The sequence below is a fragment of the Heterodontus francisci genome, chromosome 9, assembly GCF_036365525.1.
Source record: "Heterodontus francisci isolate sHetFra1 chromosome 9, sHetFra1.hap1, whole genome shotgun sequence".
Classification (NCBI taxonomy): domain Eukaryota; kingdom Metazoa; phylum Chordata; class Chondrichthyes; order Heterodontiformes; family Heterodontidae; genus Heterodontus; species Heterodontus francisci.
Window position 1 is genome coordinate 45,826,809 of NC_090379.1, and position 19,210 is coordinate 45,846,018.

Consider the following 19,210-nt stretch of genomic DNA (forward strand, 5'->3'; position numbering starts at 1 on the left):
AACAAATTTGCAGGACAGTCTGCACTGATGTTTTCAAGTCAAAGATGCCTATGACATAACCCCCTTATAATTCAAAGAATCTATTTATTTACTGTAAATTCCTCAATAAAAATAAATTGCTGGACATTTGTGCACTTTACTTTGAAGAGCACATCTTACTTTTGTCTTATCGCCCACCTTATGCAGAGCTGCTACACCAAATGTTTCTTTTTTCCAGCAGCTAAAAGGCTGACACATATTCTTCTTTGTTAGGGAGGTGCTTTCCTGCTGACAACCTCCAAAGCTGCCAGGTTCATACCATATGGTAACAGTGATTTCAGGCTACACTGTACACAAGTGCTGATCCAGCCCAAACGTGGGCTTTCCACTGTGACAGATACAAATTCTGTGATCTCTATTTGCAGAAATATCTGGTAGAGTTCCAATAATACTTTCATACATACGCAGCATTTCTACCGGGTAGGTAAAATCCCTGGTCAAGTAGGAGTCCAACCCTTAGTTATATAGAATTGCTCCATCATATTTATGGCAGTGTGGCCTCAAACCCGACTTCATCCCAAAAGACGTGTGGGCATGTAAAGAAGACCTTTTTGTCCTCTGTACAAATATACCAAACTGTACTTTCCATTAGGTATGATTTTAGCATTTATTCCTTGACACCATTAAATACTGTTTCATGATCAAATATCAAAGTGTTCAACATATAAAAAATAAATTATGACACTGAGTGACTTAACTCCTTCCATTTAATTTTCCCCCTTTTTCTCATTCGGGTTTTGAATCTCACTGCGGTATGGTTCCAAAATCACAGCCCAGAACACCTCGCTCAAGTGGCCATATTTCATGTGTCTGTTCTTACAGCATGTTGGAAGGTTATTCAGCTGTAGATGGCATCACAGCCAAACCCAATCCTGTTCTGGAATATGCATATTCCCACTGGACAGTGATCAGGAGTGGGGAATCCTGGCTGATTATTCTCCTCTCTCTTGCAGGGAAACAGAGGTGAACTGCAGCATTCTAACTGTTGCCATTGCTGAAATCAGCTCGCTCAGCACAGGTAAGGAATCAAACTTGAACTTTTTGTTGCACTGTACCATACACTGCATTTACTCACTGGCCATCAGGGGAGCTTCATTCCTTTTGCCTTTTATAAATAAATACTAAAACTTGCCCTCCTTATGGCAGACAGACAGTACTAGATTAATGGTTAAGGTCAGAGTCATGGATCATAAGACTCTGAGACTCTAAAATCACACCACAGCAGTAATACTTTCACAAGACCTACTGTTATAATACATTATCAGTTTAACTGTTTCTAAAGTTTAATTTAACTTTTTTTTTAAGTTCCCCTCCCCCAAATAGTAATTAATGGTTGGGTGATTAAGGCATAAGTACAAGTTTTTATAGGTCTTAGAGAACTTCTTTCTCCTCATTAAAAACAATTGGAAAGCAAGTGCATCTTGGCTGTGGCAAGATAATATTTTAATTAGTTTATTGCAGCTCAAGATGAGTACAAAAAGGGTGCATTAGAAGTTCTGTTAAACAGCAGATTACAATATCTCAGGATTCCCACAAACTTTCAAAAACCTCAGCAAGGTGCACAGATGCTGAAGAACTTGAAACCAACAGAATTACATTTAAAAGGATTACAGATCACATGGGGAGCTGTAAATATTGTTTAAAAAATAAATAGGTGGCCACGGGAGAGCTTGAATGTAGACTTGCGATATCCTACCTCGAAAACAAGAAGAGTTTTGGTATGACCAAGTAAGTTTAAAATAGGGTATATACTGAGGAAATGCTTGAAAGGAAACTGAAGGGGACAGGAAGAGGCACAGCCGTGTAGTGCACTTAAGGAAAATAATACTCGGTCACATACATGAGAATTACTTCCATACTTGAAGATAGGGACGACTTAAAATAATGTTTCCTGGTATACCTCCAGTGTTTGGGAAAGGTGGAGGGGTGGGGAGGGGCAGGGGGAGTTCAACAAGAAAATTGAGCATGTAAATGAAAACATGGGACAGAACTTTATCCTACCCTTGGAGATGGGAACGGAGGCAGGGGGAGGGCATACAAAATGGCAAAGGGTATCATGCTTGACAGTGTCCTGGCCCCCTGCCATTTTGACTGCGGCAGGGAAGGCCGTGGGCAGCCTTCCCACTATAGACCAATTGAGGCTCTGAAGTGGCCATTGGTCACTTAAGGGCAGCCTCCCTCCACTGCTCCAATTTTATGGAAGACGGAGGGGCCTGCCACTGTGTGGCGATGCTGCCTGGTAAAACCTGGCGGCCGCCTAGCAGGCTCAGGGGCCGGGGCTTTGTGGGGGAGGGGGTGGTGTCCTCCCTTTGGGGGCAATCCATGGCCCCCGGAATGTCCCAGGCAGCACGGCCACTCCCTGTCAAGAACCTCTCACCCTCACCCCCAGCTTCGTCACTGGGGCCTGCCTGACTGGTGCCATTTTTGACCTCAATGCTCCAGCTAACATCTTCTCTTAACCTCGCACATCTGAATATGTGTCCAGCAGCAGGAGAGATTCTCAGTGATCAAAGATTCACAGAATCTATACGAAGGGATCATCTACCACTTTCAGGTTCGTTGCTGACTGATTTCTGTTGGTTTTTGCTAATTTAGTAGAAGTATTTGGTGGTTTGTATTGCTACTTAAAGTTGGTGAAATTTACATGGAGTGTTGTGGCATGTGGTGAAGGCCCTGGTTCTGACTTCAAAGGTTCTACTCAGATCATTTGCTCCCAATCATTGATGCTGTAGTTTCTATTCCCCCTTGACCTACAACACGACAGGGAGAATAAGCAGAAGTGACACTGAGGAGGACAATCTGTTCAAAGAAGGAGGAGGAGGAGGGGGAAAAGGGCTCTCAGCAGGAGTCATATCCACCCAAGGTCTTCAGGGAGCAATTTTTCTATCTCAACCTCAGCAAGGAACAGTGTGTGCAACATCTCCGTTTCACTAAGGAGGTGCTCACAGAAATCTGCCAGGTGCTGCAGGCAAACCTGCAGCAATAGAGTAGGGCGAGGACGGTATTGCCAATGGCTGTAATGGTGACTGCGGCCTTGAACTTCTTCATATCCAGGCTGGTGCAGACAACACCTCTAACATCTTGCCCACTGCTGTACAAGGGAGATCACTGATGCTCTATACAAAGAGAGGGGAATATATTGCAGTTTCTCTTTCCAGAGAGAAGCAGGTGAAGCATACACACTGCTTCACCAGGATAGTGGGCTCCCCCATGCTGCAGGATGCCATTGACTGCAAATGTATCATTTTGCAGCTGCTGTGGGTAAATTCAGAGAGGTACTGCAATAGTAAAGGCCTCCACTCCCTCAATCTCCCACTGGTGTGCAAACATACTCAGCGCACCATGCTTGTCAATGTCCACTATCCTGGCAACAGTCATGATGCTTTCACTTTGTGGTAGTCCACTGTACTATCAGCACTTGAGCCACTATGAGAAACCCGAGGGTGACAACAGCTATTCACTGTTTAACTGGCTCATGGCTCTGGTGCACAACCCATATACACATGGGCAGCATGCGCATAATAGGAGCCAAACTGCCACTGCCATTGGGCACACCAATGGAATGTTTACACAAAGCGTCTGCTGCCTGGAACACTCTGGGGGAGCACTGCAATACTTGTCAAATTTCCTGACCAAAGTCTGTGTGAAATTTACACAAGCAACATTTCTAGAAGGTCTGTAACCTCCTGTCCTTCAAATTAGCTGCATAATCATATTTCCACATAGATTACAGACTTCACCTGTTGAATTCTGCAAACCAGGACCTCGTGAACTGGGTGAAGGTGAAGAGCTTGCATCCTCCTGATTAAAATAATCATAGTAATAACATAATTATTCTGAATTTTCTTATAAAAAAGTGTTTTACTATTCCTTTCTTGTTAACTTGTGTAAACACTGATTCAGAGTATGCTATCAACTATTGCGTATCCTTTTGTCAGATACAGTGGCACAGTGGTTAGCACCGCAGCCTCACAGCTCCAGCGACCTGGGTTCAATTCTGGGTACTGCCTGTGTGGAGTTTGCAAGTTCTCCCTGTGTCTGCGTGGGTTTTCGCCGGGTGCTCCGGTTTCCTCCCACATCCAAAGACTTGCAGGTTGATAGGTAAATTGGCCATTAGCAATTTCCCCTAGTATAGGTAGGTGGTAGAGAAATATATAGACAGGTGGGGATGTGATAGGAATATGGAATTAGTGTAGGATTAGTATAAATGGGTGGTTGATGGTCGGCACAGACTCAGTGGGCCGAAGGGCCTGTTTCAGTGCTGTATCTCTAAACTAAACTAAACACTACTTTCTAGAACACATCAGTAACACAACTGCCTGCATATTTGCAGCATTAGTTTGTTCAAATACAATTATATAAATCTGACTTGGAAACTAATACAAGCTTATGAATGCAATCAATCTAAAAGCTGATTACACACATTCTGGCTTTCCTCCTCTTTTTTGTCACTTGCTTTATCTGTTTGTTGGGCAGCTTTCCTCCTGAAAAAGAAAAAAAACCACACTTTAGTCTTGTGTTGCAGTTAAAAAATTAATCCAATTGGAATATAACATTTGAGGGTTTTTTTTCTGCTCAAAGGTGACGGTGCTGGTGTACTGAAATTTTCCTCACTTTTTGTAACAAGTATAGTCCTAGCCACTTCAGACAACATGTTGGAAACCATTTTAACTTTTGTTGGCATGTGTGTTTTTTTTTGACATAAATGAGAATATTCAGCAGATTTCTGTTTCAGTTCTGCCATTCGGCTCCTTTTCAGTGTTGCTTCAATCATCCTCTCTGTATTGACAGTCAGTCACTCTTGGAATCCGCTTTTTGTGACTTCTCAATCCAAAGTTGAAATAAAATTTATAAGAAACTTTTTTTTTGCCTGAAGCTACTACTCACCAATTGGGTAGAATTAATCAGCCAAAATGGCTGCTTGTCAAACCTGGAAAAAGCATCGTTTTAGGGAGGTTGTGGGTGGGTGGGGCGGGGGTGGGGGAGGTGGGCGAAGAAGAATCTCGGGAATCCACAAATGCATCCGGAACCATGGGGAATAAGAAATAGGAGCAGGAGTAGACCATTCGGCCCCTTGAGCCTGCTCCACCATTCCGTAAAATCATATGATGCTTGGCCTTAACTCCACTTTCCCGTCCATTCCCCAGATCCCTTGATTCCCTGAGACACCAAAATTCTGTCTATCTCCACCTTAAATATACTCAACAATGGAGTATCCACAACCTTCTGGGGTAGAGAATTCCAAGGATTCATAACCCTTTGAGTGAAGAAATTTCTCCTCATCTCAGACCTAAATGATCGATCCCTTATCCTGAGATTGTGCCTGTGTTCTAGACTCCCCGACCAGCGGAAACAACCTCTCAGTGTCTACCCATATCCAGCCCCTTCATAATCTTGTATGTTTCAATGATATCACCTCGCATTCTTCTAAATTCCACAGACTTTAGGCCCAATTTACTCAGCCTCTCATCACTGGACCAACCCTTTCATCCCAGGAACTAATATAAGTGAACCTTCGCTGTACCACCTCCAACGCAAGTGTATCCTTCCTCAGAAAAGTAGGCAGTTGGCATCATCCGCCTCTTCTCAAAGGACGACTGAAGGTGAAAAGGCTGCAAACCCAAAAGTTACCACATGTGCAATGACGCTCTTCGTTTTTTTCTCCTCCCTGTTTTGGCAGATTTACCCACACTGCAATTGAAGAAGGCCTTGTGACATAAATAGTAATGAAGGAAGCCCTTCAATACCGTTAGGGACTTCAAACAAATTGTTGAATTAAGAGCACCAGATTTTCTGTTGACATTGATATAAAAGGTATGTACTTGGCATTAATTTGCACAGAAGGGACTGGGAATTGACATTTTTGTCAACATAATGGGCTGAATCTTCTGGACTTTGAAAATTTTTGGACGTCGGGACCATTTTTGGGTCCAGACCCTGTTTGCAGCAACAGCGGGAATTCAGGCGTGATCTTACGTGAGCCGGCCAAATAAGAACTTGCCTCCGGGACACTGTCCAATTAGGGAGGCGGGCGGATTCCAGAGGCAGGATTTGGATGCAGTGCAGCCCATTGCTCAGGCAACTGGCAGCCTTCACAGTATCACCAGTTACAGCACTGATAGGGGCAAGTAGCAGGAGCGGCAGGGATGCAACTGAGGTGCCATCATTATGAGGGGAACAGCTGGCACAGCATTAATCTCCACACTATCGGAGACACCAGTCTCCAGGAGAGCTTCACGCTATGGCAAGCCTCTGATATGGGAATGCATCAGCTTTGCCATTTCTTGCCAGTAAACATTAAAAAGCCTTGAAATCTTACCCAGCTCTGACCTCCCATGGTGCAGCCGCCTCCTCAGAGTTGCTGGGGTGCTGACACAGTTTGGGACCCGTGTGACACTGGCTAAATTGCCTTGCGCTGGGAAAAATTGCTGAAAATTAATCCATTAACTGCCTAATTGGCTTCCCCCTATGGATGCGTGGGTTCCCAGCATCGAACTTAGCCCAACCCTGGGAAAAGAGGCAGGAACATGTCTGCAAACCAGCCTGATGCATTTTTTTCCAAATTTGCTTGGCCCCCGCCGCCTCCTAAAACCTGGGAAAATTCCCCCCAATGAGTTGGACTCATTACGACCAGGTGAGAAGGGGTCTAGGGGTTCCCTTTCAGCCTTTGCCTGGTTAAACCGTAACAGGGTTTAATTTTGGAAAGACAGTGTTTTTAGATCCCCCTTAGTGAATCCTTATGCACTGCTCTCCAATTGTAAGGCAAAGAAATTAGACAGGTTTCCTTAGATTTAAACAAGAAAGGGGGATGTTTATTAATCTTAAACTCTAAACTAGTTAACGACTACGAATATGCAACGCGACCAAGCTAGCATGAATACGCAATAAACACATAAGCAGACAGAGATAGAAAAAGTAGAAAAGAATAAAGAGGAAAAGTTTGGGGCAATATCAGGATTATAATTACAGTCCTTTGAGTTCAATGTGGAGTCTTTGGTTGCCAGTAAGTCCCGCTGTTCTTTGGGGTCCAGTTTACGCTTCAACTTGTTTCGATGTCAGAGTCTTTTCTCTCTTGAGATTTACTTGTCTTCTGTGGGTCTGTTGGCTTGGGAGAAAGTGAGAGAGAGACAGCCAGGAGAGAGGCTTCCTTGTTCCAGCTTCAGTTGCAAAACTTCAGTCTCAATTCAAACTATCCTGTATCTCATTCAACACCTGGATCAGCCAGTCAGTCATGTGGCCAGCTGGTTTAACCAATCCTGCCTTTGTGGATTGTATCATTTTAGCAGTCCCTGGAATGTGCTTCCTTATACCTTCACTGTCTGGTGATCAAAATCCATTTGAATTAATTGCATCAGGGAGTAGTTCTTTGTCTCTACAAGCGTTGTCTCTTACTATGCAAATGTCCTCCAGTCAAAGGTCTGGTGATCTCTATAACAAGTCATTTCTTCACTCCAGCAACAGTTTAAAATCAATGTTCATATGACAAAATTAATATGCCTCATTCTTGGTAGGTGGCGGGGGGGGTGGTGGGTGGGGGAGGTCTGCATGACAGACTCTATCAGCATTAAATTGTTCTAAATCAGGAACTGCATACAATAATCCAATTATAGCCTAACCAATGTCTTGTACAAATTGTTTTTATATTTAATGCTCCTATGTATAAAACACAGAATTTCATTTGCCTTTTTTATTGGACTTTCCCACCTATACTCTTCTTTAAAGATCTGTGTACCTGCACTCCAGGTGTCTCACTTGCTCCAGTCATTTAAGGAATACTTCCTTCTACTGTTTTCTTTCAGAAAATGTACTGCTTCACATTTCTATATATTAAACTGGATTTATCTGCCCACTTTGCCCTGCATCAAGGACAACCTTGGTCTTTTTCTTCCCATTCTTGTGTTCAACTCATTTTTATAAGGATGCCCCTGCACAGATCTCTGGAAACACTGCTATTCACATCCAGCCAATCTGAAAAATATCCATTTACCCCAACTCACTGGCTGGAATTTTTCCAATTTCAGCAGCGAGCTTCAAAAGCGGTGGTGCGCACATGCGGGATTCACTGCGTGGAGCCGCCGCAATGTTGAGCGAGGCGGCTCATTTACATGGAGGTGGAGGAGCGCCCGCCCCCGATGACGTGAGAGGGCAGGCGCTCCGTCCCTGGTAACGTGTCCGATGCCACTGCACAGGCGCGGCGCCATTTTTAAAGGGCTTCCAGCACTTTCAGTTAACTTACATATTTAAAGGAACAGTCACTAAATATTTAACTTAAAAAATGTAATAAATGATTAAAGCCCCAATGACTAAAGACTTTATTGATTGCTCCCTCCCCCCCCAAAAAACTTATCTTCCAATCCTGACCTTCCCCCTCCGAACTTTATTCACTTTCCCCTTCAACCCCTTCCCACCATCCTGTCCACCAATCGCAAGAGTTTTCCCCGCTCCCCCCCACCCCACCCTGAAAACTTAACTCCTCCCCCCCTACTCACCAGTGTTCTGCCTCGGATCTCCAAACTCCGAAGGTGTAGGAGTTCCGGCAACTGGCTGGAATATCGGAGCGGGACGGCTGTTGCGACGAGGTAAGTATTAATTAATTAATTAACATTTATTTCCATGTTGAAATGAGGTTCCCGTCGCCATGTGACGGGGGGCCCACCACGATGCCTCACCACCAGTGGTAATATGACGCAGGGCCTTCCCAGCATCGAGGCCCGTGGCGGGCCTCTCTCGGAGGTATTTTCCGGGCCCCCCCACCAAGACCCCCGACATCAGGGGGCTGGTAAAATACAGCCCATTGTTTTCTGTCCGCTAGCCATAGCCATCCCACTATCCACGTGGCTAACTTCCCTTCAATATCTTAACATTCAAAATAAATCTCTTAAGCAGCACATTATTAAAGAGCCTTCTGAAAGTCCATAACATCTATTGCATTCCCTCTATGTATACACTCTTTCAATTGCTCAAAAAAATTAAATTACTGAAACCTGACCTGCCCTTTATAAATCCATGCTGATTGTTTCTGATTGCCCATACTTCTCAAAGCGTTTGTTAATTTCATCCTGGATTATTGACCCTAGACATTCATTCACAACTAAGGTAAGACTAACTGGTCAATCACTTCCTCGTCTATCTCAGCCCTACTTTGAATTGGGGTGTAACTCTCCAGTCCTTTCACACAAATCATTTTCCAAAGACTTTGTGAAAATGATGGTTTGTGCTTTTGCTGTCTCTCTTCTCCAACCTCCTTCAATATTCTGGGCTGCATACCACCTGGGCCTAGGGACCTCCCATTAACCTTTTCATATAGTTTCCTTTTGAATAGTGATCTTCATTAGTGACTCATTCACACCCTTGTCAGGCACTCCTGAAGTCCTACTTTCACCTTCCACAGTAAAACAGCATCTTCATCATCCCATTATCCCCCTATCAAGATGGCCCTCTTCATTTCTAAATGGTCCGACCTTTCTTAGACTATCCTTTTCCTTCTTTTGTGCTCGTAAACACTCTTACTATTTTTCTTTACGCTAACTTATTCATACTTATTTCATACTCCTTCCTAACCATCCTAATCTCCCTTTTTGCAATACTTCTACATTTATTTACATTTCTCATTGTTCGTTTAGACCCAATTTTATTTTCATCTCTCTCTAATTATCCTTGGAAACTTAGTGTTTCTTGCACGGTCTTTACTCCTAGTCATATCATATTTTAGCTGTACCTTATACATCTTGTATTTAAATATCTCCTAACACTGGCTGACTTTTTTTCCCAACCAATTAATTCCAGTAGGATCACCTTTCATAACACGATGTACCATATGATATTTTACTGTAATATATGTATTTTTTAAAGTTGTCTAGCTCATAGCACATTTAGGACATACCGTCACTGGCTTAGCACATACCGTCTTGCTAGCAGTTTATTCATTTCATCCATCAGTCCTCCACCTCCACCACCACCCCCGGCTGCTGCTGCCCCACAGCTGTTTCGATTGGCCTCAGTCTTTGAAGCTCCCCCAGGACTGGAACTTCCTGAACCTTCTTCAGGCTGCAAAGCAGTTTAAAGATGAAGATCAATCTGCATTTATTACACACATTTAATATTAACTGTTCATTTTACAAAATCTTATTTTCTCAAGGTACAAGGTCATTAAACTGAGATTTTAATTTTTAATAGTTTGCATGTTAATATGTATTCATCGTCATTCTTTTAGCTGACAGGGTTTGAATTCATATTTGCAGAGCTGAAAGTGTAAACTCTGTCCAGTAACCGACATGTTACAATCCCAACATCTGCAATATCTTTTATTGGGTAAGTACAGTGAGTTTGCCAAAAATAAATCCATTTATTAATTACACACTAAAATAAAAGCAAAATACTGCGGATGCTGGAAATCTGAAATAAAAACAAGAAATGCTGGAACCACTCAGCAGGTCTGGCAGCATCTGTGGAAAGAGAAGCAGAGTTAACGTTTCGGGTCTGTGACCCTTCTTCGGAACTAGCAAATATTAGAAATGTCAAAGGTTATAAGCAAGTGAGCCGGGGATGGGGCAAGAGGTAACAAAGGAGAAGGTGTAGATTGGACAAGGCCACATAGCTTCAGGTGAAGCAGCGATTTACTTGTACTTCTTTCAATGTAGTATACTGTATTCGCTGCTCACAATGTGGTCTCCTCTACATTGGGGAGACCAAACGCAGACTGGGTGACCGCTTTGCGGAACACCTCCGCTCAGTCTGCAAGCAGGACCCTGAGCTTCCGGTTGCTTGCCATTTCAACACTCCCCCCTGCTCTCATGCTCACATCTCTATCCTGGGCTTGCTGCAGTGTTCCACTGAACATCAACGCAAGCTCGAGGAACAGCATCTCATTTTCCAATTAGGCACACTACAGCCTGCCGGACTGAGCATTGAGTTCAATAATTTCAGAGCATGACGGGCCCCCCATTTTACTTTTATTTTTAGTTATTTTTTCTTTTTTCTTTTTTACATTTTTTACAATTTTTTCCTTTTGTTTATTTCATTTCATTGTAGTTTGTTCAGTTTGCTTACCCACTGTTTTTTTTCATGTTTGTACTTGCTGCTGTTCAATCTTCAGTTCGTTAACACCCTATCTGTACTAATGCTTTGTCTTTCAACACACCATTAACATATTGTTTGCCTTTTCTCCATGACCTCTTGGTCAGCTATGTGGCCTTGTCCAATCTACACCTTCTCCTTTGTTATCTCTTGCCCCACCCCCGGCTCACTTGCTTATAACCTCTGACATTTCTAATAGTTCCGAAGAAGGGTCACTGACCCGAAACGTTAACTCTACTTCTCTTTCCACAGATGCTGCCAGACCTGCTGAGTGGTTCCAGCATTTCTTGTTTTTATTATTATTATTATATTAATTACACAGGTACTTTCAACATAAGATATAGACACAAGAGAGGCTGCCAGAGGACTGAAGAGTTGCTAATGTTATATACCACTATTCAATTAAGAGGAGAGGAATAAACCAAGAAACTACTGAGCAGTCAGCCTCACATCGGCGTTCGGGAATTTATCAGAAGCCATCATCAGGGACAAAATAAACTTTCATTTGGAAAGGCATGGGTTAATCAAGGAGACCCAGCATGGATATGTTAAAGGCAAACTGCATCTGACTAACTTCATTCAACTCTTTGATAAGATAACAGAGATGGTTGATCAAGGTAGTGCAACCATACAGCAAAGTGCTGAAAATATTGGAAGGTTACCTATCTGTTTATATTCCAGGATGATAAAGCAAGAGCAAATTTTTCACAGCACAAAAATCATAATAAATATAAATAATTGTCTATTAATATCGAAACATTGTAATGATCTGAGCAGAAAAGCATTGTCCGTATACCTCATCTCAGCACTCACTCCAACAACTCTGCATCTCCTTGTAATATAGCAACCGAAACCAAGCACAATGCAGCCTCACCAAGACTAGTATCATGTTCTTAGATGCACACAACATTTTAATTGTTTCTATTTATTCCCTGCAAACACCAAACATTATTGAAATTATCAAAAGATATAAAAGCTTAGTTATTTTAGCCAGATGTTAATTTTGAATGCATTTTAAGTTTTTACTTTTCAGCTAAATTCTTACAGTGCTTAGCTGTAGTGGTGCACAGACACAAGTTAGAGTCAACACTCACCATGTGAAGAATGTATTCCCATGTTAGCAGGTAACTAATGCACATCAACTTCCAATTTCAATATTCAATGAATATATGTGATTATTGTCAATTTGTGATGCAAGAACTTAGTCTGTTTTTTGGAACTACAAAGTACACAAAATGCACTATAAGGACATTTCCAAAGAGCATGATCTGATTCATTCATCAGCAGAGCTCAAAAAGATTTCCTAATAGTTTTATGTGGCACAAGAAAAGTAAGACGCCTACCCGGCTCGTTTTCCTCAGTTTGGCTCCAGCGAGTGCTGCTGCTAGTCCTGAAGCTGAGAGTCCGTCATCGCCTCTAGCTCCAGGGCTTCCACAAGCTGGCAATGGAGGAGGAGGTGGTGGTCCACCTCCAGGCGCTGGTAGAGGCCCTGGTGGGGGTGGAGGTGGTGGGGGACCACCAGCAGGAGGTGGCGTGGGGCCTGCAGGTTGTGTTGGGGGTCCTCCAGGAGGAACAGAGGGAACTGAAATCAAAGTAAAAATAGATTTAAGCACAGGATTAGTCTGCTTCATGAACATCACCAATTAGAAGAAAAGGTCAGAATGTTATCAAATGTTGTTAAAACAAGTAAATATTTAATTAGGTAAAGATCCATAAAAATGTTAATGTTTCATTGCACTCTGTCTGAAATCTAAGAGAAGATGGATTTAAAATTTACTTAAGTTATTTGGTTAGTCCTTCAGCATAAATTAAATATTATTGGTTAAAATAAAGCAGAATAGTGTTTAATTCTAATATTTAATGTAATTGGTATAACTACATTCCATTGACAGAGGTGATTAGTTTAGGTATCTACCCCTCTAGTAAAGGGCATTTTAAAGGACTAGTAAAATAGATTTTTATAAATCATTTGCTTGCTTTACGTTTGCACCTTAAAATACTTTTAATTCTTGCCCTCTCTATCTCCATTCAAATACAGAATCAAGCAAAACAGAATAGCATCCTCAGGTACAAAGCAAGCCATACTGGGTGAATCTGCCAATTTTTGATAATTATTAAACCATCATGCACTGGACTTTGCAATAACTTTGTAATTGGAATCCAGATTTTAGATGCTTTATTAAAAAACAATACAGAGAAAGTAGGCAATATATTCACTGAATGATACACCAAAACTAATTATTTTTAATAAAACTTTTAACGTATATATATCTATCTTCCATTAAACTAGTCCTTTAAAATTTTGTACACATTAACAGGCATCTAAAAATGAATTATTTCTACATTCAAACCAAGCAGAGAAAGAATAGAAAATAAACCAAGAGATGCTATCAGCAAAAATAAACACGTGTCGCATGATGCCAGCACGAAGCACGACATCACTTACCCGACTGGGTAATGGTAGTTGAAGTAACTGATGTCATGGGAGATGGGGTCTTCTTAGACACTGCTGCCTCAGAGAAAGCAGCATAAAATGGAGGAGATGTAACAAAGAGTGAGGTGGTCTTGTAAAGCTGCTGTGCAGGGAGTGGAGATGAAGGTAGTGGCTGAGGGTGGACTTGGGAACTGGAAGGACTATTTAAGACTGGCACGTGAGAGACAGGGATGGATTCTAAACAGAACGTGAAAGAACCCTCTGTACTTTTTATTGGCGACCTGGAGGAGGCCAGGTGAGTTGTTGCTAGAAAATGATCTTCATCTTGACAATTCTGGTTTGCATCAGATGGAGCTACCTGGACCACAGAATCCATAGGTCTTTTAATCTTGTCATCACACAAATGAATTACAGGAAGAGCAACTGGAAGAATAGGCTGAGGTCCAACAGCCCTGGGCGGAGGAGAGGTGATCATCACAGGAGGAGATGGAGGTAGAGGAGAAAATGTAGCAGATGAATGACAGACAGGTTTAGGAAGCAAAGGTGGTGGGTGGGAAGGAACATCAGGAGGGGATAATGGGATCAGCTTAACACGTGGACTCATGGTCCCATGGTTTGGTTGCACAGGAGAAAAAGCAGAACTTAAGGAAGCAGATAACTGCGATGCAGAGTGTCTCAGAGGTGGAGATTCAGTGTCTGCAATGCTGGATGGTAACTGGCAGGGATCATCGGCAAATAATGCTTTAGGAGAAGCTGTGGAATCAAAAGATGTGGCTCTGGCATAAGATGGAGGAGGGGCAGCGCCAGCTGATACAGTCACACTGTAGTTACTATACTCAGGTGGAGGAGACTGGCTATGGGAAGGGGAGGAAACAACTTTGATCTGAAGGGTAGAAACTAAGCAACAGAAGAAAAAGAGAAGAAACAGTAAGTAGAATATTTAATAAATCAAAAAAGAGAAGAGCAACTAAAATTTTAAGTATTCTACCATAATTATGTAAGTAGATGAAAATAATGCTGGCAGAGAAGTATGGGAACAATCCTTTTTCCATAGTATTTTCACCCTGACATGGCTATGCAACATTTACTTTTTGCGAGAAATTACAATTTTGAATGAAAAATGTTGTTGAAAAATTACATTGTTTAGGGTTATTGTGTAGAGAATAAAACAATAGTGATAGTTGATGCAAAACATATTCCTTTATGTTGATTAAGAATGGCCTGATTGTGTAGCAGTAAAAATACACTTTCACAATAATGTGGGATCATGACTTTGGGCTCTGATTGAGGAGAATTTTTAAAGTTCTCTGAAAAGTAAGAATCCCATCCATTGTGTTTAGGTGGTTATTTGAATATACAGGAAAGTGGACTCTGCCTCTGTTTTGATCCATGCAGTGCACTGTTACCACTTTGTTTACAGTAAATGCTGACATTCGAAACTTTAATCGAAATCATTATCATGTTATTCATTTTCCCAGTGAGAAGAAAATGGCAAGGATGTGAATGGCTTTTAAAAGTAACAGGGAAAAGAATGGATGGAATGGGATGGGATTGAGGGGGGAAGGGGCAGAGGAAATCCTAAACCTGGCTCTCATCAGACCACATTGAGAACTGTATGAGCCACACTGCATCCCACATGTAGTGAGGACAGCCTGTAGCACAGATATATTGCCTGTATTCTCCAGACTTGTACGTCACAAACATATTTTAAGTACAGACAAATACACTTTCCACCTGACAGAAACTTATTTACCATGGTGCATCTCTTTGATAATGGTCTGGGGGATGGAAGGAGCTGAGTTCATACTAATGCAGGGTCAAATGTTGCATAATATTATTATATTTTACATTGCGTCGTATTTCCCTCCCATAGTTACCAGTACTCTGCAATATCGTTTCCCCACATCTTCATTATTCAGCTGCAGTAGCAAAATTGGTGAATAAACTTGGTGACCAAATCATGCTGCTAATTCACTCTAGTTTGATCTATGCACCATCAGAACCACCCAATATAGTCAATCTTTCCTGATAATTTAGACTTTTCCTTCACTGGCAGGAATGGACAGCAGATTTTCCTATAAATTACCATATCATTTCCGAATGTACAGACTGTCAACTAGGATTCAACTGGCAACATGACAATTGGGAACTTTTCAACCACTTTTAAACTGTACAGACCTCTGTGGCGATGGCAAATGTCCTTGCCGACAAATACAAAAGCATGTCCCAAGCCGCCGAATCGTGTCAAATAACTATCTGGTTGCTGCCAGGCTTTGCGTATTGTTGATGACGATTCTCTAAAGTGGCTGGAATTAAGCCATTTCTGCCTTGATCAGTACCTGGTACAATACACCACTGAGCAGTGGAGTACAGGTGATATGCTCTTGAATATCTTTGTTTAGATTTGAATAAACTAATGGATGGTGTGTCAAAAAAAAATCTTTAATTTTTAAAAAAATGACAAGCAAGAGAACATAGAGCCAAAATTTGCATTCTCAGTGAGGAAAGGATCTCTGGACTTGTTTACAAATTCAAATCACAAGGACATGGACAGATAGGACAATTGCATTTCAAGTTTCAGAGGCAGTATTTGCACAGATAGTTTTTGCATAATGAGGGCACATGTATCATTATACGTTTTAAGGGAAATGTGGATAAACATTTAAATCAGAGGTAAATTAAGGGCTACAGGGAAAGAGCAGGGCAGTGAGATTAGCAAAAAAGCCAGCACAAGCATGATAGAGCGAATGGCTGTAAATTTCTATGGTTCTATGTCTCCTAGGAACCGGATCAGTGTAGAAACATTCATGCAACGCAAGTTGAATCTTGATAATTGCATAACTATTTTGCTTGGTAAAGCAATGGATTAATAAAGATCATGTTTAGATAAATATTGATCATTTGCATTGATCCAGGTGGAACATTATAATTTATAGTCCAAACATCTCTACTCAATGCATGCTGTCACAATCAGATTGTTATTTCCGGTAATGTGTTGGCTACTTGCCATCTTTGGTTTATTCCATCCCTCTCTGTACCATGCCAGGGTAAAGAGTGTCACGCAGAATATCGAACAAATTCTTGTTATTTATTTAGGAGGAATGTGAGGAGGAGGAGAAGGTTCTTTCCTAGTCAAGATGTTGTGCAGAGTGACTTGCTCTAAGATCTCTTCCAGTGCTGTCCTAAAACTGGCACCTGGTATACCTTAGGGTGATTCCTTTTAATCCTGTAATAATTCCTCTGATTACCACACTGAATGATTCAAAAATTATTTGCATGCTTCCTTTGGGTGGGAGAAGTGCAACAAAATACAATATTTTAAAATTCTCACCTGGTTTCAGATACACAATAACTACCTTTGCCGTAGGCTTTTCCTTCTAAGTTTGGCAACGTTTAAATACTTGTAAGGAGCTGTGCTTTTGTGGGATTTGAACACTTTTAAAAAAACATTCACAGGGCACTTTAGCATAATATGGATGATGCCAAGAAATGGGTTCATAAGCTTGTTATCAAATTGCCATAATTTTCAATAATGAGGTTGCACAATACAGTAGTTCAAAGAATTCATAGTGACAATAAATATAACTCTCTAAATTAAAAAAAAATTCAATTACTTCTGAAAGTGTTGATTGTGTTGTTATAAGGTACTAACATTGACAGTAATAATTATTGGTGTACCCTAATACTCATGGTAGTATTCTGTTATTTGTGTTTTCTAACATTGACAGTGATACCTACCTCCCAATATGAGTGATCTGACACTAGAATTAGTGGTGCCCCTGCTGTCATGTACTAACACAAAGTCTTCTGCTAACCATAGACAGTAATTCTACCATCTGCTGCCATGTGCTAACACTGACAGTTTAACCCTACTGGTTTGCACTGATGCTGATAGTAATAGTAACACTAACATTTTCACTGCTCAATTGATGCACAAAAACACAGACGTAATAATACTTGCGTTTGTATTGGGATTTGCACCCTGCACCATTACCTCTGGTGTTCCCCAAGGGTCTATCCTTGACTCCCTCCTATTTTTCATCTACATGCTGCCTCTCGGCAACATCATTCAAAAACACAGCAACTCCTTCTCTGTGTATGCTGACGACACCCAGCTCTACCTCACCACCACCTCTCGACCCCTCCACTGTCTCTAAATTGTCAAACTTCTTGTTCGACATCTAGAATTGGATGAGCAGAAATTTCCAACCAAAGCCATTGTTTTCAGTCTCTGCCGCAAACTCTGTTCCGTAGTCACCAACTCCATCCTTCTCGCTGGCAACTGTCTGATGCTGAATCAGACTGTTCACATCCTTGGGGGGTCATGTTTGACCCCAAGATGGGTTTCTGACCACATATCCATGCCATCACTAAGACGACCTATTTCCAACTCAGTAACATTGCCCAACTCCACCCCAAATCAACTAACCTGCTGCCAAAACCTTCATCTGTGCCTTTGTTGCCTCTAGACTTAACTACTCCAACGCATTCCTGGATGGCTTCAATCTTCCACCCTCTGTAAACTATAGACCATCCAAAACTCTGCTTCCCGTGTCCTAACTTGCACCAAATCCTGTTCACCCATCAATCCTGCATTGGCTCTTGGTTAAGCAACACCTCAATATTAAATTTTTCATCCTTGTTTTCAAATCCCCCCCATGGCCTCGCCCTCCCTATCTCTGTAATTTCCTCCAGCTCCATAACCCTCCAAGATATCTGCATTTCTCCAATTCTGGCCTCTTGGGCACCTCTAATTTTAATTGCTCCACCATGCCTTCAGTTGCCAACGCACTAAGCTCTGGAATTCCCTCCCTAAACCTCTCCGCCTCTCTACCTGTCTTTCCTTCTTTAAGACGTTCCTTAAAACCTACCTCATTGACTAAGCTTTTGATCATCTGCACTAATATCTCCTTATGTGGCATGGTGTCAAATTTTCTTTATAACGTTCCTGTGAAGCACTGTGGGGCATTTTACTATTTTGAACGTGCTACATAAATACAAGTTGTTATTGTCCCACGCCCATTGACATCCCTAAATACCCACAACAATACTTCTCCGCTTTATATAAAGATAGCACTATTGGGAATGAAATCCAACTTTGTTGGGGTGCCCAACGTGCAGTAGCTGATTGGCTACATGCTATATATGCTGTCCGATTTTCCTTTACATTGACGTCAATAAGCTGATCTGCGAACATATGTTTTGCCTCCCAATCATCATTAAATTTTGCACTCACTGGCTGAGAAATTTGACTTGCACCCAAAACTGGTGCACAATCAGTGGAGTGATGGCTCCATGTGGCAGTCCATGCCAGCCTGGTCTATGTGACCATCTATATTTCTGACCTAAAACTTTAGAATATATTCTTCTTGTTGAGCATTATTTTAGCACTGTCCCTGCAAGGTTCTTTAAAGAAGTGTTGAAGCTCAGGTTTGGCACCATGCCTGAATATGTCGCGTAAAAAAAACTCACCAGACATGGAAGTCCGTCGTTCTCGCTCCATCTGCTCATGTCGTTCCATTAGTTGCCTAAGGAAGTTTTTCAAAACAATTACTGGGATGCTCCATTTTAATGTTCATGTGAGTCAACTTATTACTTAATTTAAAAAAAATGAATAAACAAACTTTGACCAATCACTAAAACCAGACAGGTAACATTAAT

The 19,210-nt window shown here is 41.7% G+C and overlaps 1 protein-coding gene across 3 annotated transcripts in view; it reads right to left on the reverse strand.

The window, feature by feature from the left end:
• Positions 1 to 19,210, reverse strand: part of LOC137373717 (ena/VASP-like protein) — a 325,443-nt gene that overhangs the window by 8,996 nt on the left and 297,237 nt on the right. For 2 of the 3 annotated variants that reach the window (XM_068038952.1, XM_068038951.1), the window contains exons 5-9: positions 19,022 to 19,077; positions 12,459 to 12,697; positions 9,944 to 10,086; positions 4,463 to 4,523; positions 3,780 to 3,840 (exon numbers count right to left, since the gene is read on the reverse strand). In XM_068038952.1, the coding sequence (XP_067895053.1) occupies positions 3,780 to 3,840; positions 4,463 to 4,523; positions 9,944 to 10,086; positions 12,459 to 12,697; positions 19,022 to 19,077 (560 nt within the window). Of the gene's footprint in view, positions 1 to 3,779; positions 3,841 to 4,462; positions 4,524 to 9,943; positions 10,087 to 12,458; positions 12,698 to 13,561; positions 14,447 to 19,021; positions 19,078 to 19,210 lie in introns of all 3 variants that reach the window. The other variant, XM_068038950.1, reaches the window with a different exon arrangement.